This window comes from Sturnira hondurensis, unplaced genomic scaffold (assembly GCF_014824575.4).
Source record: "Sturnira hondurensis isolate 20B ecotype Veracruz unplaced genomic scaffold, ASM1482457v3 Scaffold0022910, whole genome shotgun sequence".
NCBI lineage: Eukaryota > Metazoa > Chordata > Mammalia > Chiroptera > Phyllostomidae > Sturnira > Sturnira hondurensis.
The window spans coordinates 631,895-658,401 of NW_028095541.1; the positions used below are offsets into that span (position 1 = coordinate 631,895).

Sequence of the window (26,507 nt, forward strand, 5' to 3'; positions counted from 1 at the left end):
CAGCATCTCTTGCTGCTATTTTCCATTAATCAGAAGGCAAAGGAAGTGACACAAGAGCAATTCCTCTGAGACAGACTGAAGTTGGTGAGCAACTTGAGATAGAAACCTCGAGGGAAAGCCAAGGCCACCATAAGCATGAGGGCACAGAGCATTCACTCTCCTTGTCAGCTCTGGACTCCTCTTGGGTTGGGCTGCCTGTAGCATTCCCTGCAGGGCTGCTCCGAGCTGCCTGCTACTATCCTTAAGTTACTTCCCTTTTGCCTCTGGCCTGACCTTGGCCTTCTGTAGAACACCTCACCCTCCACCATGACTCAGCACAAGTCTAGAGGGTGTTGTCCACATTGGAGCTGTGCAGCTCGGTGGCCTCGTGTTCTGGGGTCACAGGTGCTCCCTCCCCCCAGGGCTGGGAGGAGGGAGGACTGCTCCCATGATAAAGCACCTAACACCATTCTTTCAAGGTGGTGCACCCACTTTGCATTGGGAGTTTGTCTGTGCTGTTGCCCCTGCCTTGAAAGCTGCTCACTCTCTCTTCGCACAGGCCACTCCCACCCCACCCAACCCCCCCAAAGGAACAAATTCCTCCTTAGGCAAGAGTCACTCTGCTTAGCTTCTACTCAGATTTCCAGATACTGTTGAATTATCATGTCCTCAGGGAGGCCTTCTCAGAATCTTAATCTAGGATACATCCTAGACTTCGTGTTAACAGAATCCCTTAATGCCTTAAAAAAAAAATAGCTTCTAAAACAAGAGTCATTTGCTTAAAGACTATCTAAAGGCCACGGGGTCAGACCCTGTGTCTGTCCAGGTCGGCACCATGTAAATGACACAGTTGTGCCTCTGGCTTCCTCCAGCCTCTCTCCCAGGAGGCCTCTCAGTATTTCCCATCTCACTCTTCCAGTGGCTTCGTCCATAACTCTAAGTAATACATCATTATTTCTTGATTTATAACTGACACATCTACATCTCATTTTTTGTTCTTTCATTAGGTTATCTTTATAACTGCAAATTATAAGCTGAGGCCATTATATCTTTCCATGAATTAGATGAGGGTGTTGGTATTCCTACCATTATCTTCTCTTACCTTTTCCCACCTGCTTTCTAAATTTTGCTAGTTCTACCTTTATTTTAATAGCTTCAGATTTATCACATGTGCAGTCCATTTAGTAATCATGACTTAGGCTTTTCTGTTGCCTCTAGTTTGATTTTGGAAGTTGAAAAGAAGTAAATGTTTGTTTTGGCTTTGTAAAATGTTGGTCTCTGCAGAGCTACTGGGACGGCAGGACTCAGCTCTTCCTCTGCGGATTCAGCGTCCCAGCCCCTGTTCTACTAGAAGTAGACTGTGCCTGAGGGGGGTCAGATTCCAAGTGGCTCCTTTTTCTTCTACTCTGCCAATGCCCCCCCCCCCAATCCCACAATCAGGCTTAATATTTGGACCACGATATCCTCATGCAGTTTATTTTTAAATTTTATTGTTGGAGTTTCTATCACTTTTTTTCTTTTTAATAAGAGGATGTCTATGTGTTGTAGACTAAAAGTTACCTTACCGTTATTTGTTGCATGAAAGCACAGCTTCACCCTATTGCTCTGTAGATGTTCATGGTTCTTTGTGGAAGCTTGTTGAATCTTTTGTTATCTTTTGTGTTCTCAAATTTCACAAGAATGTTTCTAACTTTTTTATTGGGATTTTAAAAATTGTTAAATTTATTGAGCTGACACGGGTGAATCAAATTATATAGGTTTCAAGTGCACCACTTTCTAGTACATCATCTGTACATGGTCAGGTATGATTTGTTCTAACCATTCACATTGTGGAATACTGAGCAGGCACTTGCAACACCAAGATTTCTGTATTCTGTAGCCTTGAGAAATTCTCTCCCATTATTTTATTCATAATTTCTCCTCTGCTTTTTTCTGTTATCTTTTTCTCTTTGATTGACTCTCTGTCTTTTACTTTTTTGTCCCATGTTTTTATTTTTATGGGGGATATTTTACTTTGGGGGAAATGCCTTCAACTTACTCTCTTATGAATGTGTTGTTTTTCAACTATTTGATATTCCTTTGCATAGTACTCTATTTTTATTTTACTTATGCATTTTTTCCTTGAAGACTAATTAGATTTTTTAGAGTTGTTCTGTGATTTCTGAACCGTACTTCTCACGGAGTCTATTATTTCGTGTATGTATCCTCTTTGAAGATGCTGCTTTGCCTCAGCTGTCTGATGATTCTGGTTGTGTCTTATTCAAGAATGAAGGATTGGGTTGTTTATTCAGGACTGCAGGAGACAATTTACTCTGCTTTTTAACTGGGCAGGTCCAGCTCTCCCCTCAATCTCTCCCAGGAATGAGAAGATTGGTATAGCTCGGTGTTAGTGAGCAAGGCTCACTGGCTGGAGGATTTTGCTCTTTAGATGAAATAGTGGGGAGATAGCCATTAGGCTGTGCTCCCCCAAACCCAAATGTTAGATTGATGAGAAGCTTTGCTCTGGGGTTTCCCCAGCTGTACTCTCAGTCTTAGTCCAGACACACACATACACATTAAATATGAAAAAATTTTAATCTCCCTACTAAGCATCTCTTTATTTTCTGCAATGCCCGACAATGCCTAGCTCTAGGTAAAAATGGCAGTAATTGTTTTAAATGACCATGTAATGGTAGCACACTGCTTTTATGTGTTTGCTCTTGAGGTTTCACTACTCATTAAGTCGTGCTCCCTGTACCCAAGCAACTAATAGTGTGGCTTCTAATGGAAGAAACACATGTGTAAACAAATGACTATAATACAGAGAGATAAGTGCAACAGAATGTGTTTGTACAAAGTGCTGGCACTTGAGGAAGAGACATTAAGTCTGAAGTGGGAGATGGAAAAAGAGAGAGAGCTGCAGAGAGCAGGTGACATTTCCAGAGGCAGGAGAGTGTCTGGAATGAAAGGGCAGCGCCAGCCGGTGGAGCCAGGCTGCGCAGGTTTGACCCCTGATTCCTTCACTTACTGGTTCTCCTTGGACATGTTCTGTCTGTGCCTGTTTCCTGCTGTGACAATAGCCCGGACTTTCTAGGTGTTTTTGTGAGAATTAAATGAATCACTACACATAAAATTCTTCAATGATGCCTTCCATTCAATATGTATTAGCTTATTACTGTTGCTATTGTTTCTTGATGTGGTCTTGAATAAGTTCAATAACCAGAGAACAGGAAGACACTTGTTGCTGGGAAAATAAGCTTTGTGAGTGCAGGCACAGTGGCAAGAAAATGCGGGTGCATTGAGGGGGGAGAGTGGCTGAGTTTGACTGGAATGCGGGCCCAGGAGGTGTTCCAGCATAAAACTCGAGGGAGTAGGGTGGGTCACAGGCGGCCACGGAGGTGCACAGAGGAGCTGCTTGCACATCTCTTGTCCTCAGTGTCCCGGCTTGAAGTCCCGTGCGCTTATGCATTGCATTAGTAAGGCGATTAATGAAGTCAGAGAATCTGTAACCTATGTAAATGTAAAAACTTCTAGGGACTCAATTTAATGGGTGGTATGGACAATTAGGAACATTGGGACTATATAGAACCAACCCCTAGAAGAAGTTAGGATTAAAAATAATTGAACAATAAAGAACTCATAGCATGGGGTGGTGGCGGGTTAGGTGGTCCTTTGTAAGAGGGGTTAGACTTGTCGGTAACTTTGAGTTCTAGAACTTGGTCCCATGTGTAGAAGGGTGAGAAAGGCAGATTTTGGAAAGGCATGAGGGTAAGCTTTCTAACCAGAGAAAGCCATCATAAGATGGGGTGGCTGGCCCTCGGAGGCAGTGAGGGTCCAGGCCCTGGGAGCACCCAAACAAACAGAGGTCACCAGGTCAGTGCTGACAGGAGGTGGGGGGGGTCTTCTGCCTGGGGTGGGCCAGCGTCATGTACGGTTTGCACGGACTCTATTTGCCTCTATGTACACAATCCCCAGGCCCGAACTCATTTCTTGGTTTCCGCGCCTCCTCTCCCAACTCCAGGCCCATCAGCAGGTCCAGGGTTTCACTTTGCTCTAAACGGTTCAGTAGTGAAGGGAAGGCCTGGCTCAGTGCCAGCAAACAGGCCGAGGCCAAGGCTCAAAGACCATCTGGTTTGTCATACCACTGATGTCTCCTCAGCTGGGCCTGAGGATCGCTTGAAAAATTATTTTTCTTTTTAATCCTCACCCAGGGACATATTTATTGATTTGAGAGAGACAGACAGACATTGACATGGAAGAGAAACCTTGATCAGTTGCCTCCTGCGATGCACCCAGACGGGTGATCAAACCTACAGCCCAGGTACGTGCCCTGACCAGCGATGGAACTCGCCGCCTTCTGGTGTATGGGGCGATGCTCCAGCCAATACAGCCACCTGGCCAGGGCCGCTTTTAAAGTCTTTAGTCCGCTGCTCCCTGCCCTCTGATTGCACATGGCCTGTACTTTGTTTTAAGACCAAGGTGTATTTCTTATACCATTCAGCCTCCTCTTCTGCTTTCCTATAAGAGCCCTCATCCCTCCTCCTTACAAGTTCCCACTCCCTGAGCCCAGACAGGAGGACAGGGAAGGCAGGATAGGTTGAGTTACTCTTTCAGACAGAGCTCCTGCTTTATCCACGTTGGTTTCTTTCAGGCCTTTGAGGAACAGAGCTGCTTTTTTTTTTTTAATGGCTGCTCTCACGCCTGTACCTGAAAGTCTCCGTGCCAGACAGCAATTATTTCTCATTCGGGAGGCTCTTAAAAGTCAAGTCTCATTCTCAGAGCCTCATTGGTACGCAGCACAGAAGGAAGCATGGAAGGCTTCAAATGCTATTGCCTTGAACAGATGCTTGGGGGCTTGTCGAAGCCTTCAAAGAATAAAATTAAAATGGCATTTCCACAGGAAGGTAGAGAACCTGAGGAGACTGGAATGACTTCTCCCCAATCTGGCCAATGACTCTTGTTGAGGGGCTGATCTGCCCTGTGTTTTACGCTGGACCAGGCAAAATAAACACGGCGCACAAAGGGCACTAATTGCTTCATTCATTCCTCCATTTAGCCAGGGGAGGGCAGAGCTTATTCAGCCTCGGAATGGAAAATTACACGTTGGAGAGAAAATGGCCGTGCTGAGGGAATGACAATGCAGTTCAAGTTCTGCTGGTTCACATATTTTATTTATCCAGTGAAGGAAAGGGAGAAGGGGGAAACACCACGAAGGGGGGGCACTGGTTCTGAGAGAATGAATGCCAAGGTCACATCTTCCATTTTCCTCAGTCCATTTAAATTCACAGACTAAATAAAAGTGCAAAGGGATGAGATGAATATCTTGTTGGAGAATAAATGTCTTATTGGAGAAAGAAATTCCTTTTAATGTTAATATATACTCAGTGGTTTCTTAATTGAGGATGGCTTGCTTTGTCGTTATAAAAGTACTGCAGCCTTGTATAAACAAACCGCTGGGGTTGCATGTTTGAGGGTAGGTGGGCTGAGGCTGCGGACTGGAGACGTCCCTGGAGCCCATGTCTCGAAGAGCCTCAGCTCGCTGTGGTGGGGGCCACAGGGCATTGTAAACATACTCAGGGTGGAGGGAAAGCCAGTGACACATGGCAGAAAAGGGGTCTCAGACATCGCAGCCTAGGACCCCCATTATATAGATGTGGAAACTGAGGCCTGGGAAGTTAAATGACTTCCCCAAGGTCACACAGCTGTGTAGCAGTAGGAACTCACATTTCTTGGCTTCTAATTAAGTGCTTTTGGACACTGTAGACATCAACAGATACTCCCAACATGAACTTCTTCACCAAGATTCTATTTTAGCTTCCATGAAAAAAAAAAAAAACGATAGAAAGCAAAAAGGATTTGTGAAGATCTCTGATAAATACATCCAACTGTAAGAACCTCATGTTAAGATATCATTAGAAGACTAAAATGTTCGGGTCAAAATCAGGGAACTCGGTTTTTCTAAGAACACATTCAACAATATCTCACACACAGGGGGACAGGAAGGGAAGGTAGCACCACACAGGGAAGATTAGAAAAAACAACGTGAGAAAACAAAACGGGCCATGTTGGCAATTGGTAGGCTGGTCTGAACTGTCCAGGACTTTCCAATAACACGGAAAATGACACTAAGCCACAATCTATGAGAGGGGAGTTTCAGAGGGCTCCTGGCAGGCGCACGGCAGCACCCTCTAAGCAGCTGGGTGCCTGTGTTCAGGCTGATGCAGGGCGTCCACCCTCATCAGGGCCACTGAGCCCAGCGAGTGTGAGCTCATTCCCTATGCGGCCCATAGCCAAGCACAACTATGGGGCAAACCAACGCCAAATCCTCGTCACCTTAAAGGCTGGCCTGCTTCATTGTCACCCCGTGTGTAAATTAGAGAGGACGGGATGAGGAGGTGGGGGTGGGGTGGTGGTAGTTCAAGTGGCCAGTACAGGCTGGACATTTTGAACCCTGGACAGAGTGACTGGTATCTTTGTTTCCCCGGGGCCCGGAGCTTTTGTGATGGGCTGGGTGTGGGCCTTGATGTCTGCAATTTGCTCTTTGAACTTTTGTTGCAGGAGTTTTTCTTCTTTGGAGTAGCTCTTAGCAAACACTGACATCAGCAGGCACCCGGCCATGGACGTGCCCCCGATGCAGAAGAGCACAGCTCCCGCCAGCTTGCACATGTCGAGGGCTCCGTTAAACTGCACAGCATGTGTGTCGACCACCACAAAATCAGCTTCGCCAAAGGCTTCAATTTTGGCGGGCACAAGAAAGCCCACTGCCAGAACAGTCAGCCCGAGAATCACAAAGACTGTGCCGGAGATGAGGCCGACCTAGAGAAAGACACGATGAAACAAGACAGGTAAGCACAGTGCTTCAGCTCTCCCGTGCCTGGCAGAGCGGGACTTATCTTTTGGGAAAGTGAATTTTCCCAGTCGCTCCAAACATGTATAAAAAGCCTACATAATTTTCTGATTAAAAAGGGGGAAAGGGGCAGCTTTCTGATTTTATTGCCAACCAGAAACTGCTTCACTGTCTTGATTTTCCCTTTGAGTTTTCGGTGCGTACAGTGCTTTGCGGTTGACAAAGTCCCCTTTTGCTGACCTTTCCTCCTTTGGTCTGGAGGCAGAGGAAAGCAGCCCTGATGTCCAGGAGCTGGCCTGACTCTATTCACTAGGCTGTGACGTTGTTAAAAGTGGCCTGGAGCTCACAGCGAGGCCATGTTCTCCTGTTGGCACAATCAATCTCATAGAACGTTATCAGACAAGCTCATTCTGTCCCAGGGACGAAGTAAGACTACTTCATAGTTTTCTCTAAGCACAGACAAAAACAAGGTCAGATACCCAGCACCTCCTCTCCTCTCGGCCAACATAAATGACTGCTGCTCCTTTACCCACTGTAGCTGTTGTCCCACTCTAGGCTGCCCTCCTTGTAGGTCAGATTCGCTAAGAAATTCAACCATAGAATCACCCCTGCCAATCCAGGGTGGACATGTTTTTCCTTCAACCCTTCCCCAAATCACCCAACATCCTATAATATGTCCTTCCCTACAATGCCTTACTGGAATGCCCCAGGACCCCTTATGGGGTCATTTCTCTCACTATGGTGGTAATAAACTTAGTACCATTGACATAGCTTTGTCCTGGTCATTATGGCTGGAAGACATTGACAGTCTGTAACTACTCACCCTTTCCCCAAGTAACTGGGGAAGGAACCATATTTGCCACTTTACGCTGAGGAAATGTAACCTTGCAGAGGGTAAGTCACGGGCCCGGGAGGAGGAACAGCTAGCGCGTTGCAGAGGAAGGGCTGGCAGCCACAGATCTGACTGGAGGCCAGGGCTCTTTCTCTAACACGGAGCCATTGGGTTGGACATCTGCAGATGCTGAGAAGTGTTAGGAGTCGCAGATGGAAATGACACTGCGTCAGCTCAAGTTCTAATAAAGTGTAACATGCTGAAGATGGAAAGCAATATATCATTTGGCAGTTTAAACTCAGAGGTTTGGAATTAACAGACACAGGCTTGGATTCTAGCACTGGGAACTAGCACTAAATCATCTAAGAAAAGTTACTTAAATGCTCTTGTTGTTAATTTCCCCACCTATAAAGTGGTAAATGATATGGTACCCACCTCATGGAGTTGTTGTGAGGATTAAAGGGGACAGTGAATGAAAGACTTAGCCCTTTGCCTGGGTTAGTAATACACTGTCATAAGTAGCTGAAAACGTATTTGGAAATGTATCTCTTGTAAAATTGTGCTACATTGGCCACTGCATTACCACAATTACTCAGTATTTAGAATAAAGAACAGATAATATCATTATTTATTTTTAAACACAATTTTTATTTCCTTCCGTTTCTAATTGCTTTTAGTTAGAATAACAAGGTTGAAAAAATAACCCAATGTATAACATCATGTAATGTTGAATATTTAAAGTATGTTTATTTAACATATTTATTTATTAAAATCCAGGGTAAGACACTAATAAAGAAGGTTTACATAATAGAAGGAGACTATTTGCAAATTCATCACTTTAACAAACTGGGGAAGGGAAAACTAGTATTATTGAGCACTGCAAACCTCAAGAAGAAATATATCTGCCAGGAAGAACTCCTCATGGTTCATTGGGCTCCAATTCGTAATCAGAGTCCAGCAGCCAGCCATTGCTGGTGGAGGCCTCTCTCTCTCTGTCTCTCTCTCCCTCTCTCTCTGTCTCTCTCTCTCTCTCACACACACACACACACACAGACACGGCATTTCAGGAGAAAGCTGCAGGCTGAGCTGTGAGCCACCTGCACTGTGCTCCTGCACAGTGTGAGCTGACCCTTAGAAAGGAGTTCCTGGCATCGTATTTCAACCAATATGCTGAGATTTGCCTCATCTGATCAGAGCCACACAGCTCTATCCTCATTTGCATATTTACTAACCAATCAGAGCAGCTCCAAAATGACCACCAGAACAGGCAATTCTGGCCAATCATGGCAGTGCTATTTAGATCAATTAAACTGTGCAAACTTGTATTCCTAATTTACATAAAAATGGGCCATTTGGGGACCAGGGTGGGAGCTTTCTCTGTATAAAGCAAACTTCCCTTTGTCTCTGGGGAGCAGTTTCTCCCAGAGGCTGAGTTTCTCCTGCTTGCAAATTAATTTACCTGAGTAAACTTTCTCTTTCTGCCACACTCCAGATTGGAAACCCTTGTTGGCATTGGATTGGTGGCAGTGACCTTTTGTTGACAGCATCTGTTACGATTTAGGCATAGTGTTAGGTGTGTTTTTCATTTTATCCTCACCAGCCTTAGGAGAGGTAGATATTCTTGTTCCTATTTCACCTATAAGAAACTGAGGTTTATAGGGTTGAAGAAGCGTATAGTTCAAGGTCCTACAGTTAGCAGATAGCTGGACTGGACCCTGACCCAAGTCTTCTAGGCCTCCCCACCCCCTTTATCTTCCCACAGTATTTCACCAGCTACTATTTTGTATATTACCTGCTATTTTTTTTATTGAAACAGAGCTTTTGTTACCATAAATGGACAAAATTCCATTATGTAATATTGTGAGAAAACTAAAAAACAAAAAAGAGTCAGTATAATCTCTTCTGAAGAAATAGAAACTATTCTCCACAAGATTTAAGTAGTACAGGAAAAATTGAATTGAAAATATACCATTTCAAATGGCTTTCTACATTTTGCTAAAAATGGTGTGAATAAATTTACCTTCAAAGACTAACCATTATTTAAAAATAACTTTTAAAAATGACTCACATTGGAAATTCTGAATGCACAAACTAAATTAACTTAAATATCCATGGTGACATGCTTCGTATGTCACGAAATTACTTCCCTCCTCAAGAGCTGGCACTAATTCTCAAAAATTGAGAGCAGCAAAAATGTATCCATCTTCGTTTCTGGGGTTCTTAAGAGCAACTGAGGCCAAGGCTCTCCATCTTCTACTTCTGTCTTGTCTCTCCACAGTTCTTATTCCAGCCTGTGCTCAATAAATATTCCTGACAGACGAACCTAAACTGCCAGACTGCGGAATATGGAGCCAGGGGGTTGATTCTCCGAGCAGCCTGCTCCTCAACTGAGCAAGTGCTTTACAGATTAAAATCTCCTCTCGGGTTGTCACTCAGAAGCTAAAAAGGCAAACCATGACTTGCAGACGGCAGAACTTCTGCTCACTTCAAGCACTGGAAAATGTCTGGCTTCCTGAGCCTTCTCCCTTTTCCTCGTTATATCCATGGATCAGAGAGGTGTCTGCTGTCTTTGGACGGGAGCACAATGTAATGAACAGCTGACTCCCAAGATTCTGAAGGTGCCATCAGTGCAAGTCTAATGAGAATCTTCAAGAGTTGTGCCCAGAGAGGAGCTCGAAATTTATTAAAACATGTCAGGAAGAGCTTGGGATGGGGTGGGGCATGAAGGAGCAATGATGGAATCACAAGTTCTCTCCACCTTAACTTTCTTGAGCATGTAATAGAGGTGAGGAGGGATGTTGGCATACATCAGCTTAATCCTGGTGCCATGTTGGAATACTGGAAAGAATTAGAAAATTGGAGAGTGAGGCTGTATACTATCCTAACAATTGTCCCTGGACATGGCTCTAAGTTGAGGTGTCCTAGGTCTAAGAGGATAGGGGCTCTATTAAATAGAATGTTTAAAAATGCAACACAAAGATCTTTTAAGAGTCTGAGAGATCAGAGCAGCCCTGTGTAGGGCCATGCAGGAGAGTTGAAATGCTGTTGGGCTTGGGGCCTCCCCCAGGTGACCTGGAGCAGCCTGGGAGGTGGGGTGGCTAGAGCAATGCCCATAGTGAGAGATAGGAACCTCCCTGGGCTGTGACAGGGCTTAAAGGCAGCAGCAAGGACAGTATTTAAACTGTAACTTCTGATAACTCTCCTGGCTGTGGGGAGCATGTGTGACAACTCAGTTCCCACTGTTGGCAAAGAGGACTGGATAGGGAGAAGAACTTGGATTCCAGAAATTCTGCTGCTGGGGTGACAAGCCAGAGACTGCTGTTATTTTGACCAACATCCCCTTCGTTGCATCCCCGTGAGCTGATGAGTTCTGAAAATGCAGTTTCCTTCAATCAGCAGAATTGGCAGCAGTAGCAACACAGCTGTTCTGGCAGGGAGGAGGCAGTAATGACTGTTGGAAGCAAGAACTATTGTAGCAGGGGAGAACAGCGTGTGGGGGGAAATGCTGGATGGAGCTAAATGTGAAAGGAGCCATCTGGGTTAGAGGTAATTCAGAGGAAGCACATCAGGAGTGAAGACTGGCTTTTCTTTTTCATTAGCCCCAGGGGGCTGCTGTTGACCTCTCCTTAGCAGGATCTGAGCTATGAGTGGTGTCACTTGCCAGCAGTGATGACAGATTCAAACTTATGTCCTGACCTTCTTGCCTGACCTGCCCATAGGGACATGGAGCTTTACAAAGTCAAAAAACCTATGCCAGGCTAGGATCTGGGTCCTTGCACATGCTTTACCTCCTACTGTCTTCACAGCCCTCTTCCTCTGGGTAGTGATAGCCATTGTTCTGCATTAGCTCTTCTACTTTACAGAGGCTCCGTCCCTTTAACCTGTGAATACGTCCAGTCACTTCAATCTTCAGAACCTATTTTAGATCCCTGTGCTCCTTGCTAGCTACTGCTTGAAGCCATTCCCCCTTTGAGGACCATGCTTAGTCCTCCATGATTTCGCTGAAATTGCTCTCTCTGAGGTCACTAATGACCTCCTTATTTTCAAATCCCATTTTCTTTACTTATCTCGTTTGAATGTTCTGCAGTCATTGATGTCAAAGACGAATGCTTTCTTAAAATGCTTACCTGTTGCTCTCCCTGATACAACTCTTCCTTCTCCTACATCCATCTCCTTAACAACCTGCACTCAGCCTGCTTTGCCAGGTTGTCCAGTGTTCCATCCTTGACTCATACCTTTTGTTCAATATTTTCTGTAGGGTTTAATCTGTGGCTAAAGTTTAACTACCACCAATAGACCAGTGATTTCCAAATCTCCAACTCCAGCCTAAATCATTCTCCTGGACTCTGGCCTCATATTTTTAACACGAATAGGATTGCTATAGTCCAAAGTGATAAACACTCTCATAGTAGTTCCTGGGAGCACAGGGTGGGGTGGACAATAGGGTGTCCGAAAGGTTTGTCAAACCCAAATATACAAAATTATACTCTTTCCTTCTAATTTTTCCTATCTGTGCTCCTGCCAGCAACCCATGCACTGACTCTTTCCCCACATTCACAGTCAATAGTCAATTAACTCTTATTGGTTCCACCTCATAAAGCCCTCCTGAGTCTCATATCGCCACTCCGTCACCATAACTACTCTACTGGTGCAGACCATTATTGTATCTTGCTCTGATCATTACAGTTGCATTCTGGTGGTCTCCAATGCTAGTCTTATCTTTTTCATACATTCTTCAAGTGTCATCTGAGAAAACATTTAAAAACAGAATGAATACCACATGGATTCTCTCTTAAGCGGCTCCCATAGTTCCTCTAATTTCTAGTGTGAAACTATCTTCTTAATATCTAGCAAAACTTTGAAGAGAAATCTAAGATGTAAGTTTAAACTCTGACTTAGCCTAAGGGGGAAACTGGAGAGACTGGGGCATATAGAAGGAGAGTTTCAAGAGAAGAGAGAGGGACCAGAGGGTCACTTTCACGTTTAGTAAAGCTGTGGAGAAGGCACTTGCCTTATACTTTTGAGCAGTTTTTCATATGCATTGAGGAGGGAAGGTAAAAAGGAAAATAACCCTGAGGTGGGGAGAGTATGATTAGGAATGAGAAGACTGCTCTCATTAGTTCATACCTGCTACACGGAGGCTGTTTGCTGTGCAATCAAGTGGCAACAACCTTGGCGAAGGTCTAGTTCAAGGATAAGAAAGAATTCTACCTTGGCTGCAGCAGAAGGTGGTAGGGGGGTAGGTGGGACCATGTCACAGAGTTTTGCATATGGCAGCAGCTGCAGGCACTGGAAGAAATTAGTAGTGACTGAGGCAACCATGTGGTAATACAGAACCTGTGAGGCACAGAGAATATGTGTAAAACTGTGTGTGTGTGTGTTTACAACTGTATGTGAGGCAACCTCCCCAAGAAAGCATCGACTGGTTATTATATTGCCCCATCATTGTACTTAAACTGGAAGGCTCTAGAGAAATTTCTGTGTCACAGCTTTTCAAAGTCATCTGTGATATGACTCAGGTATGCATTCCAACATTGATCTCTTGACCCCTCTCCTCTAACTTCCAAACCTCTACCCAGTCATCCTGAACTATTTGCAGTCTCCTGAGTATGCCGTCTTCTGTCGTGATTCAGTCTTTGCAATGCTTTCTTTCTGGGTGCCCTGCTCCTGCTTGTTCACAGATGATATTTTCTGTGGAGCTATTTCTTGCTCAGACTGCATCAGGGTCTCACCACCCTGTGCTTCCAGTAATTGACTATTTTTAGGGGGATGTTTATCACGTTGGATTGTAACAATCTGTATATATCTACCTTCTTTGATTGTTAACTCTTTTAAGTTTATATCTTATTCACAGGTGAAGAACAACATCATATTCACAATTGAATCCTAGAGCCTACCACATATTCTTGTGCACAGTGGACATATATACATCTGCAGAAAGAACATCGCTGTGAGATGGATGCTATGTAGATCCACATGTCAAAGCAAAAATTCTAACTCTGGCCCATTTGAGTCCCATCTCCATTCTCATCAAGCACCTCCATGCTGCCCACTGCTAAGAGCTGGCTTGAGGGCAGAGTCCCACTGAGGAAGGCACCGCGAGCAGAGGCTCTACTGTGGTGGAAGAGGGGGAAGGGGAAGCCCACAGCTTGAATCCCCTACGGATGCAATTTAAAGTGAAAGGAAAAATAACATAAAAAAGAATCATGATAGAAATATATGCATAACCAGTGATTTTCTTTGTATTGGTAGAAAGCACTCATATGCCTACTGAGATGAATTCACTTAAATTTCTGAGGAAAGAAAACAAGAGTGGTTGGTTTTCCCCTGGTAGAGGTGAGGTCTCTAAGACAGTAATTCTAAGGTTATTCAGATTTGCTGTAGGGTTCTGAAAGCCCAGTCCAGTATTAGTGATTGCAATAGGAAATTAAAATTTGGATTTTGCTAGAATATAATCTCTATGAGGCAACGAATTTTGCCTTTATTTTTTTTCTGTAGTAGGGCTAGCACAACAGGGACAAATACATTTGGATTTTGTTTGTATAAAATGAAAGGGAGAAAATATTAAAATCTGAATTCTGGGATTGGTAATTTACCATTAGTTCTTTGTTTTGAATCCATACCTTTAGATTATTTGGTGAATTTATAGCATCACAAATCCCATAAATCACATTTGCTTTGGATCCACACAAATGCCGGTGATATTTTCTATGTCAGTGGCATTTTAGGCTCTTGGCACAACAGATCTGTGAGGCAAATATTTGGGTTTTGACACATACTGAAGCAACCACACACTTATGTGGGTAAATACAGTATGTGCCAAAGTTGGCTATTAATTTCATCAGTCCAGGCCAGTAAGGATTCATCAGAGGTAACAGGGACAAAATGATAGCGTGATCAATTCTAATATAGAGCACATGACACTAGTCAGATTTTGGATAAACACAGGTCTTGGGTAACTTATATTATGTTATCTAATATGTTATCTAGACAACTATGTTATCTAATATTTTATTAACTAGATTTCCAGTTTTATTTCCATTTCAGGACTTAATGTTCCATGTGGCATCAAGTGCTTATTAAGTGCATATTAGACATTGTTCTAAGCTCTTTATAAATATTATCTTATTTATTTCTCACAACTTGATGAGGTTGGTACTATAACATTGTTGTAAGAGTCCCATTAAGGTCAATTATTTGCCCAAAGTTACAGAGCTATTAAGTGGAAGAGCTGAGATTTGAACCCCACAGTCTGAGGACAGAATCCACGTTCACAATCATGCTGCATTGTCTCCTGTTCCACTATTGCCAATCAATTTCAAGTTTATGTCAACATCAACCTCAAAAGTTATGAGATATTTTGAGAGAAAGTCAGGATGATTGGCAACATCTGAGGCACAGAATGTTAGAGCTGGAAGGGAACAGCGACATCATCTAAGGCTGTGTCTCAACATCCCTTCCTGAGTCTTCAGCCTTTCCTTGATTTCTAAATGTTGAAATGTCCCAATGACTCTTCTTTTCTATGTCCCTACTGTCCTCCTAGGCAGTGTCATCTAGTCGAGTGCCATATACACATTCCATTTACTAATGACTCCCAATCCATGAGCTTCAGATCAGTATATTTAAATTGCCACTAGAGATCACCACTTGCAGTAGGCATCAACAATAAAACATGGCCAATACCAAACTCTGGGCTCTCCACCCATCCCACTGCTCTTCTTGGTTCTCCATCCCAGTAAATGATAACATCATTCACTAAATAGCTCAGGCTGCAAGTCTTGGAGTCATGTTTGACTCCATTTGGTTTTATGTCTAATTCATCAGTATGTCTAGAGCATGGCCTCCAAAGTTTATGCTAGATTGGACTACTTATCACCATCTCCACTAACATCACCTTAATTTAAGCCACCACAGCTCTTGCTGGGGTACTTCAATACTCTCCTAAATAATCTAGCTGCTTCTACCTTTTTTCTTCTATAATCTTCTTTTTTAAAATATATTTTATTGATTATACCATTACAGTTGTCCTATTCCCCCCCCTTTATTCCCCTCCACCTGCACACTCCCTCCCCCACCATTCTCCCCCCCTTAGTTTATAACCACATGTCTCAAGTTCTTTAGATTCTATATTTCCCCCACTATTCTCGCCCTCCCCCCTATCTATTTTCTACCTACTGTCTATGCTATTTTCTGTGCCTTCTCCCCCCTTCTCCTCCTCCCACCCCCCTGTTTCTAACCCTCCATGTGTTCTTCATTTCTATGGTTCCACTCCTGATCTAGCTGTCCTCTTGGTTTGCTTTTGTTTTAGGTGTGGTTGTTAATAACTGTGTGTTTGCTGTCCTTTCACTGTTCATATTTTTCATCTTCTTTTTCTTATATAAGTCCCTTTAGCATTTCATATAATAAGGGCTTGGTGATGATGAACTCCTTGAACTTGACCTTATCTGAGAAGCACTTTATCTGTCCTTCCATTCTAAATGAAAGTTTTGCTGGATAAAGCAATCTTGGCTGTAGGTCTTTGGATTTCATGACTTGGAATACTTCTTTCCAGCCCCTTCTTGCCTGTAAGGTCTCTTTTGAGAAATCCGCTGACAGTCTGATGGGTACTCCTTTGTAGGTGACTGTCCCCTTATCCCTTGCTGCTTCTAGGATTCTCTCCTTCATTTTGGTCTTGGCTAATGTAATTATGATGTGCCTTGGTGTGTTCCTTCTTGGGTCCAACTTCTTTGGCACTCTCTGAGCTTCCTGGATTTCCTGGAAGTCTATTTCCTTTGCCAGACTGGGGAAGTTCTCCTTTATTATTTGTTCAAATAAGTTTTCCACTCGTGGCTGTTTCTTTCCCCCTTCTGGTACCCCTATAATCCGGATGTTGGGACATTTAAAGATGTCCTGGAGGTTCCTAAGTCTCTCCTCATGTTTTTGAATTCTCATTTTTTCACTCCTTTCTGGTTGGATGTTTCGTTCTTCCTTCTGGTCCATTCCATTGATTTGAGTCCCAGTTTCCTTTCCATCACTATTGGTTTCCTGGACATCTTCCTTCATTTCAATTAGTTTAGCCTTCATATGTTCCTCTAATTTGTGACTATAATCAACCAGTTCTGTGAGCATCCTGATAAACAGTGTCTTGAACTGTGCTTCTGAGAGGCTGGCAATTTCTCAGTCGCTTAGAGTCATTGGCTCTGGTTGAGTTCTTCTTGCACCATCTTTTGGGCTGTTCATGCCTGTTACGTAGCAGGATTGGAGCCCTAGGTGTTCACCAGAGCAGGGCAACTCAGTCTCTGGGTTGTGATGCTGTATGTGGGGGTGGGGTCAACGAGGAGCAATGGCATCCCATCCACCGCCTCCCGCCTCGGCCCCCACAGGTGCGGCAGCTGCCACTGTCATGGGGGCCTGCGAGTTTCGTCCCACTGCACTCAAGTGCGCCACAGCCACCAGCCCTCGTCCCCTAGGGCCTGCGTGGTCCGTCTCACTGTGCGCGAATGTGCAACCACGGTCAGTCTGCCCCACACCCTGACTGGGTCCAGGCCACTTGCGCGCCTAAGTCGGGGGATCTGTCCTGCCCGACCCTGCTCCGCTGCTGGCTCCGCCCATCTTGAACAGTTGTTGTCGGACTTCCGTATAATTCAATTTTCTGTTCTTTGGCTGTGTCTTTGTTCTCCAAACCTTTGTTGTATTCAAACTTGGTTGTGGGAGAAGGCACAGTGTTTCCACCTATGCCTCCATCTTGGCGGAAGTCCCTATAATCTCTTTTCTGTACATTAGCCAGAATTTTCTCATTAAAACATTAATTGCATCATTTTACTCCTCTACATAAAATGATCACATGGCTTCTCATGTTCATCACAGTAAGAGCCAAAGTCCTCACTATCATCTATAAGACTCTACTTAAACCATCTGTGCCGTCTTATTTTTCTGAATCCATTACTTTTCCTTTGCCCCCTTTCATTCCACTCTGATCAGACTATACGTGTTGCTAAGTTTTTGAACACATCAATTTTGTTTCCATTTCAGAGTTTTGTATTGCTATTTTCCTACCTGGGAATGATTTTATGGTCTTCAGCTGGATGGCTTCATGGTGTGCTCCCCAGCTCATCCTGGTATTTGCATCAATGCCATATCCTCTGAAAGCCTTTCCATGATCAGCATATCTCAATGCCAGCCCTCCATTGCTCCCTGCCTGATTTCTCTTCATTGCACTTGTCACACTACCTGACATTCTAGTGTGTGGTTTATTCGATAATGGTCTGTTTACCATGCTAGATGGTAAGTTCTATGAAGGCAGAGGCTTTTTCTTCTCCTGTTTACCACTTTCATCTCCAGCACTTTGCAAGTTTTCGGCACAGAATAAGTGCCCACTAATTAATTATATGTTGAATAACTGAATACATTGTCCAATAAGGCTTCTTCACCTGAGGAACTTGAAGCTCAGAGAGCCTCATGTTCACATATCTGATAGAGCTAGAGCTGCAACACTGAGCACTATATTATGTCTCAGCATTATCCCTCTCTAAATACCCAATTATTCTTTTTTTAATAACTGTTGAAAGTTGTTAAATGATACTTACCAACACTGTAAGGGATGCCAGGAGCATATAGTATTTTGCTTACAGATGGCTTCACGGTTGGTGAGTTTAGTGGCACATAGTGACAGTAGCAAAGATAATAATAATTAATGATGGCAATTGTACCTATTCATCTTTAAGGTAAAAATCGACAGTAATGCTGTGTAGAGGCTTCGTCAGCCCACAGTTTCTATTCGAGTTTCCTAAGGGAAGAAGACTTCCCTTTTCATATTACCAGAGGGATGTACAGGCAGAGTTCCAAACCGCCCTGTTCTCTTCAGCTATAGTATTGTACTCACCATATCTAATGATGGTTCCATTTCCTAAGTTAAACACACGCTTTTGACGTACCTTCCAGAATACTGAGCTCCACCTGTTAGGCGATCTCTGGATCTGGAAATCATCCTCATACTCCCAGATCGAGGTGGTGCAGTCCTCATAAAACTGGTGCAGGTAAGACCGGACTCCATAGCGCTGGTACCCGCCTTCGGCAGCAGCCCGTGTCTGTTTGGACCCACAGAGATTGCTGCAAGAACTCATCCTTCCCAGCTGGAATGACAATGTCCATGTACATCAGCCCCACGGGCTCTGGCTCAGGATCAAAAGGCATATTAAAGAGCAGAACCAGGCTGAGTAATATCAGTTTATTTGAACAATACTCTTTTCTTAAGAGAAAAGACACTTTTCAAGACATTCTTATAAGTTTAATACAAACTTTCTCTAAATTATCAGTGATTAGAACTCAAGTAACTCCAGTTACTTTACTTTTTACTTTTCCACAAGTAAAACCAGACATAACATCACAAGTCACTTAAATTATGTAAAAATTTAAGCATGAAGCACATAAGAAATGGAAAGAAAGAAGCTGAGATTTTCATGGTCCTGACAAATAATCTTTGTTTATGGCCACACTACCCTGAATGCGCCCGATCTCGTCTGACAAGTAATCTTTAATCTATAGGAATCCTCCTATAGAGAATTAATCAGACACACACTTTCTACAGATGGAATTGGTCTTGGGCTATCCTCTCAAATGCTTAACTGTGTTCTGTTGTGGAAACAACACAGTGTTATTCTTAGCAGTTTGAAATTTTGTCTTTCTTTGGATCTCATGTATCTTGTTCTAACATTTTAACTAATTGTCAAGTTGTATAGAAGTTTATTAAAAAGATGCTGAGCAATTTACACTTAATACTTTATTAGTCACAAATGACTTGGACAGTAATTTACACCTCCCTAACTCTAACCGCAGGTAGTTCAGTAGAGATTTGTAGATACATCTGTCCCTGTGGGATGCTACGGTGTAATGCAGAGAGTAGATCCAGCCTTCTGTTCTTTGCCATGAAGTGTCTAGTATAAATAAGAATTCAGAGAATTGTTAAATGAAACTCTATTTCTGATACATTGTTTGGGGCTCCACCTTCTTCTTGATTGACCTAATAATTATCCATAGAAGGAGGAATCTGATTATTAATTCATGGGGGAGGGGAGGAATTACTGAGAGATAACAATTTTGATGAGAAAGGGAATTCTGAGTTGTTCTGTTCTTTGATTTTCCGATCTTCATATAAGCAGATTAATATGTACCTGGGGACATGAAATATTGTTTAGATTTTTCAGTTATTTTCTAGATGGTTTTCCCTGTGTAGACATAGTCTGAAAATGAGAAAGCAAGGAGCAATATAGAAGGGTATTTTCCCAGTTGAACCAGATTTTGTCAAGGCTTGTACATAATTCGAGGTAACAGAAGACATATTAAATGTTTCCAGTTACTTATCAAGAAACAAAGTAGTCATGTATATTGACAAGGGAAAAACTTACCTAAATTTCCACCAAGTGCCTTATGTAGCTACTTAGTTTGGATGGATAGAATCATGGGCTAAAATCAAAGTTAAAGCCAGAGATATTTAGCACTCTCCTGTCCCATGGCCAGAAAGTGAACCCATAAAAATCTCTTGTAAATGTTTGCCCTTAGCCATAATGGGTTTTAGTTAGAAAATGTAGTCAACTTCAGGAAAATAAGGCCCTGATCTTTAAAAACATGATGCAACCACATGAGATGGTGACCAATAACCTCATCTTTATAAATATTGGTTAATATTACATGTCAGGCTCAACTTCCTGTGCCTGGTCCCTCTTCCTGTTTCAGGTAGAGCTATCATAAGAGAAATCAGCCAAGAGGAGAGAGCAGGGGAGGCAATTTTTTTGTAAACTTTTAAACATTTCAGAAGGATATTACTATCCCATTTAAAATCAAGATTTTAGAATGTACTTTGATTAGAGCAGAAAAGTTGGATGAATCAAATTCTTTTGTTAACGTAGTTTTCATATTTAAAATGCCAAGATGACCTCTTCAGTAACTTTTATTTAATGCTTGTAGAATGAAGATGATGAATAAGGGCCTATTAGTAATGGTATATAAGTAGAACAATTTTAAAGAGAGTTTCTTTTCAGACATTCTAACAAAATTGTAGTCAAAGGGACACAAGATTATTATTACTCCTCTGCTTTGTCATTGAAGAAAATGAAACATAGAGAAATCATCTGCTAAAGGTTATACCATGAGTCAAGGAGCAGATGAAACATGGCAATACATGGACTGAATAAATAAATTTAGATAATTAGAAGCAAATCATTCAGATTTGGGTTTTCAATTTTTATAAAGTATCAGAGACTTTAACATAAAAAAGGACAAAAATAGGTATTATAGGGGTAAAAAAATCCCTCATAGCAACAGTAAGATTTATTTTGCTTAGATCTGAAGTCATTCTTTCTTAGGATTGAGCTTTCATGCAGAGGAACACCATGTGACATATTGTAGTCATTCCTTGCATAGCTGGTTTCTAGCACATCGGGTTAGCTGTTTCTGCTTTATAGAATGAGGCTCAGTAATCCAACTTTGTGAAACACTATATGGATAAAATCATAAGCGAGATAGAAAGTGTCCTGAAATGAATGTTTTCGAGGCTGAGTGATGGAAGGCTCTACTCTAACTTAGAATGGATTTTTAGTGATGCTAGATACATTCCAGAAAAGGAGTCCTGATGAGCCTGCCCCCCCCCCCAACACAAGAACGTGGCCTGTGCTGTGCTAATGACACAGAGTGGGCTCTAATTCTAATTATTGATCTGCCACTCACTGGTCATGGTATTTTAGGCAAGCTCATTAACCTCTTTGGGCTCTGGTTTTATCCAGCTTAAAATAAGATAGTTGCACCACAAAACCTCAAATCCCATCTAAATATAGTTGTCCAGGAGTCTTTTCCATGAAACTACAGACTGAAAAAATTATTTTTGTTGCATAAACAACTGGGTTTACTAATTTCCCACCTCTTCCTCAACCCTCATTGATTGATTGCCATTGTCTCAAATTCTGCTTTATTATTGTATGTATAAAGCTTCAGTTCAAAGGAGCATACAAGCTACTAATTGGATTAATTACTTGGTATTAAGTAAAATGAATGGTTGTGTACAGTTTGTTTAATAAGTTAACTTCAACATCATGTTTGTGACCTACAGTCCCTGGGGGTCTTAGAGGTTCATACATCTTACCAAACATACAACTTGGGATTTACTCCTACAGGAGAATGATCACTTAGAAGAATGTGAATTTGAAAATATAACACATTTGAATGAGAATTTTGACCCTACAGAATCTCAACAGTTATAGCCTCATAGGGAAACCAGTAAGTTTTTGTCCCAATACAGAAAATGCTACAGCAATTTGGAACCTACTTGGTTGACTAACACCTATATTATAAAGAGGATATATGAAGTTACATTATAAAGCCAGTTTAAAAGCTGGGAAATTATTATACAATCAGCAAAGGTTGAGAAGAAATGAAAGATGTGTGAAGGGCTTTTTAGTTTGACTTGGCATGTACTTAGTGAGCAAGTTTCATGAGAATTCTGATATTTGTATTTTAATTGTTATAGTAGTAGCAGCAGCAAGAACAATAATGTTAAAGCTATGACTCTTGTTAAGTGACCCCGGAGGGCCCCCTTTTCTTACAGAAAGCCTTCACCTTCCAGAAAGTTCATAAATAGTGGGAAGAGGTGAGTGAAAATATTTTCCAGTATTGTGTTTAAGTGAACCCTGTGAATATTCATTATCTAAATGCTCTCGTGGAGCCTGTTNTGCTACAGCAATTTGGAACCTACTTGGTTGACTAACACCTCTAATATTATAAAGAGGATATATGAAGTTACATTATAAAGCCAGTTTAAAAGCTGGGAAATTATTATACAATCAGCAAAGGTTGAGAAGAAATGAAAGATGTGTCAAGGGCTTTTTAGTTTGACTTGGCATGTACTTAGTGAGCAAGTTTCATGAGAATTCTGATATTTGTATTTTAATCGTTATAGTAGTAGCAGCAGCAAGAACAATAATGTTAAAGCTATGACTCTTGTTAAGTGACCTGGAGGGCCCCCTTTTCTTACAGAAAGCCTTCACATTCCAGAAAGTTCATAAATAGTGGGAAGAGGTGAGTGAAAAGATTTTCCAGTATTGTGTTTAAGTGAACCCTGTGAATATTCATTATCTAAATGCTCTCGTGGAGCCTGTTGCATCCTCACCGCCAGCGTGGCCATCTTGATGGAGCCCGGGCAACATTAGTGCCTGGTTATCTAGGAAGAGGCAGTTGTTCGTGTTCTTCTTGAAGGACATTCTCGGAGCTGATAAGAGAGGATCTGCCCATGGTTTTCTTTTTATCATCTTTCTCAATTGCATGTACAATTATACATTAAAGGGATTTTCGGTTCTTGTCAACACAGCACACCTATCATATCCCAGCAAGGAGAAATCATATGCTAACTCCTAATTTTTAAGAGGCTTTTGCAATCAGCATATTAAATACCAGTGCTTTATCCCTCTCTGTTCCCTTGTTCAAATTTGTCTGTCTTCATAGCATTTATTACCACCCATACTGCATTATATGTTGTCCGATAGCCCGGGGACATGATAGACTGTAAGCTCCATGAGGGCAGGAACTGCTACCACTTTGAAACTTCTCGGCACAGAGTTCTACATAGGTCAATGTGAGTGATAGCCAGAGTTATCCTTCATTTTTCATTCTTCTATTCCTCTAGTATTTTCAAAGCCCTCATGATGTGACAGATTCTGTGAGATAATGGTTACAAAGATGAGCAGGGCACAGTCTGCCCTCAGTAGACTTTTGGATTAAAAGGAGAAGAATTCATGAAGCAATAATTATAAGAAAATGAGAACCAAAATGAGATATTTGCAGCAGAAGGAAGTATGAATGCTGAGAATCCCTTGAACAATTCCTCTATTCGGCAAACAAACCCACATGTGTGTTATTTTGATCTCTATGTGTTCCAATATACTACAGTATCAAGTTAGTGGAAATTTGAATTTGAAATGCATATATTTTTAATATATGCATATATGCATATATATGCATATATATAAATGCATTTAATATATATGCATATATGCATTTAATATATGCATATATATATTTAATATATGCATTTACTTTTTATTTTACTTTAAAAGTGTTCATAACCATAAACAGAAAAAATGATGCCTCATGAAACTAAGAATATCACAGACTTTACATGATTTGTCTTCATGATCTCCTTGAGAGAAGGTTGACAGAAAAGTGAGGTGCAAAAAGCATGAGTGTTTTCCCATGGCTCTGTGTGTGAGTCATTTGTGAGTTCAGGCACAGTCCCTGTTCTATTTATTCTATTTGAAATTATCACTCAATTTTCATACTGCTTTTCCCTCCCATAAAACCATTCTGAGATAATGCAAGTGAAGTTCCCATTAGAGTTGCTTTTCCACAGGGCCAGTGCTGCACAGGATAGGTACACAGCTGATTTAGACCGTTTATCCAGCACCAAAGCAATAGGTCAATTCACTTAAAAGACTCAGAGTGGATGCAGGAAGACATGAAAGGCTGCTAACAGCTTTTTCACTTTTAAATCAGGCATTCTGGAATTATGTAAGCGTAAATTTAAAACTTGAAAATGTGTTTTTACCACTGGATCATTTCAGTGGTAGAGATTTTGTCCTCCTATGATGGGATTTTTTTATACTCCCTAAGTCACAGGCTATGCAGCCACCATGTAATCTTTAACAGAGGGGTAATGATATGCAATTAATGACCTTATTACTTTACTCCTTCAAGATGTATTTTTAAGAATGGCATGTAAAGATGTATTTTTAAGAATGGTATGTAAAGTCCAAAACCAAAATGAAAAGAATCCATATTCTCTGTAAATCTCTTCTTTGTTTACATGCAGATCACAAGGTGCTTATAAATCAACATGTGACAATGTCTGTGTCTTACCTTTGGAGTCTTCCTCTTTTTGTTGTTAACGCTTCAGCCTTTCTTTTTAACGGCACATTCTTCAGTCCTATTAAAGAAAAAAATCTCTGCAGAATGTGATCTGGATAAAAACCTACATTTCATAAGCCATTCTTATAAGTTATAAAGAATAATTTGATGTTGACAAAATATTGACAAAGAACTTCTTGTTCAAGAGCAGAGATAGCTTTTTCTTTTTTTTTATAAAAGTATAATATATTTTGTGACTTTTTCATGGGTTTTATGAGAGTTTATAGAGTAAAGCAACATAAATGTGAAGGGCTCTTTAATGTATAACACACTGTGCAAACACTATTCTTATTTTGATGTAATTATATCCCGTGCAGTTGATAATACCAATTAGACTGATCCATTTGTATTTTACAAATTCTAAGTGAAAAGATTACTTGCTTTCTAGATAGTGCAGAAACTGTTCCATTATATTGCAAAATAAATGAATCTTATAGCCATTGAATTTTCTCATCTATTTACATGCATTTTAGACTTATTAAGTCTCTATGGATAATTTACTCATTAAGTTGATCTTCATGCCTATATCCATTTTCTTCCTATCATGATCATTTTACTTTCCATCTGACTAAGAAAACCAGGTGGCTGCAAGATTGAATTAAAAAGCCATTGCCTGCTATAGAGCTATTGGTTTCCTGCATTACTCTAGTCATGTAAAATAAAATAATAACTGGGGCGTATTTTTCAAGAGGTCACTAAGAATTCTTTCTGGTAAACAGTTTCCCACCCATTTGCAGCATTTGCAGGAGAACCTCAGAGACTTGAGGCGAGTAAGCCTAGTTGAGAACTAACACACTGTGTTCAGTATTTTGAAGGTTCACTGTATCTGAACCATAGCCAAACCTACTCCAGGATTCATTTCTTTGCTCCTAAATTTTATTTTGTGGGTATGTTGAATCTGGATAAGAAGAAGCAAACAAGTCACTATTATCTTTCCCCTCCTCCCTCCTCTCCTCTCTTTCTCTGTGTCTCTGTCTGTCTGTCTGTCTTTGTCTCTGTATCTCTCTCTCGCTCTCATCTGCGCCCGTGTCTTTCGATTAAACCTCCGTTCTGTCTCTGTCGCCTGCCCCATTTTCTTTGTAGGAATTGACTCCACAGGAGCCCTCCACCAAATCCTGGCCTGGAGCCCAAGGAGCTCTCCAAGGTGCTGAAAAACATTTCTGCTGCTGAGCCAGGAACCAATTAAACAAACAACAGCTGTTTAAGTCCAGCTCTGTTTTCTTTGAGGTCATGAGCCTTGGTCTGACCCTCCCCCACCACAACGCCCCTTTCTAACCACACAAGAAGTCGGTCTTGAGATAATATCAAAATACTCAAACCTTTTTAGACGTGGCAAAGGAGTGGTGGAGGGCAACTGGGGGTTAAATTCATCCTGGAGAACAAATCAAACCAGCTTTCCAAACTCCAAATACATAGGATTAACTTTAACCTAATATACAACTTTTCTTGTCTCACAGGAAACAAACTCTTAAGTTTTCCCTGCATATCTCCCAAATTCTTACATAACACAAACCACAAACCATCAAAGCATGGAGTTGGCTAACCCTTATTTGTTCACAGAATTTAATACCATGGATTTTGAACAGATTTGTGCACATATAATAAATGTGAATGAGTTGTGTGTGTGTGTGTGTGTGTGAGAGAGAGAGAGAGAGAGAGAGAATGAGAATATTTGTGTGTGAGGAAAGAGAAAGGAAAGAGAAAGGGAGGATACGCAGAACTGGAGAGACAAACCCAGTATAGATCACCGCACCCCTGGGCATTACCTGCCCCCTCCGATCCCCTGACCCGTGGAGCAAGTGCAGCTAGCTAGCCGCAGATCTCTCGCCGGGGTCCCATCGCCGCCGCCGCCGCCGCTCCCTCCGCACCTAGCTCGGCCGGCGCGAGATTGACAGCTGGGCGCCTCGCGTGCCCGCGCAGCTGAGGGTCGCGCAGCCGCCGCCG

General features: G+C 41.9%; 1 protein-coding gene across 2 annotated transcripts; it reads right to left on the reverse strand.

Annotated features, from left to right (window-relative positions):
* Window positions 1-5,772: 5,772 nt before the first annotated feature.
* Window positions 5,773-26,507, reverse strand: NRSN1 (neurensin 1). 2 transcript variants are annotated; one of them, XM_037037215.1, is made up of 4 exons: window positions 26,330-26,507; window positions 24,516-24,582; window positions 18,551-18,787; window positions 5,773-6,774 (listed from the first exon to the last, which is right to left on the reverse strand). In XM_037037215.1, the coding sequence occupies exons 3-4, from the start codon at window positions 18,737-18,739 to the stop codon at window positions 6,376-6,378; spliced, it is 588 nt and encodes a 195-aa protein (XP_036893110.1). In that variant the 5' UTR covers window positions 18,740-18,787; window positions 24,516-24,582; window positions 26,330-26,507; the 3' UTR covers window positions 5,773-6,375. The 2 variants fall into 2 exon arrangements, with proteins under 2 accessions (XP_036893110.1, XP_036893109.1); XM_037037214.1 differs by having other exon boundaries at window positions 18,551-18,748; window positions 26,330-26,506.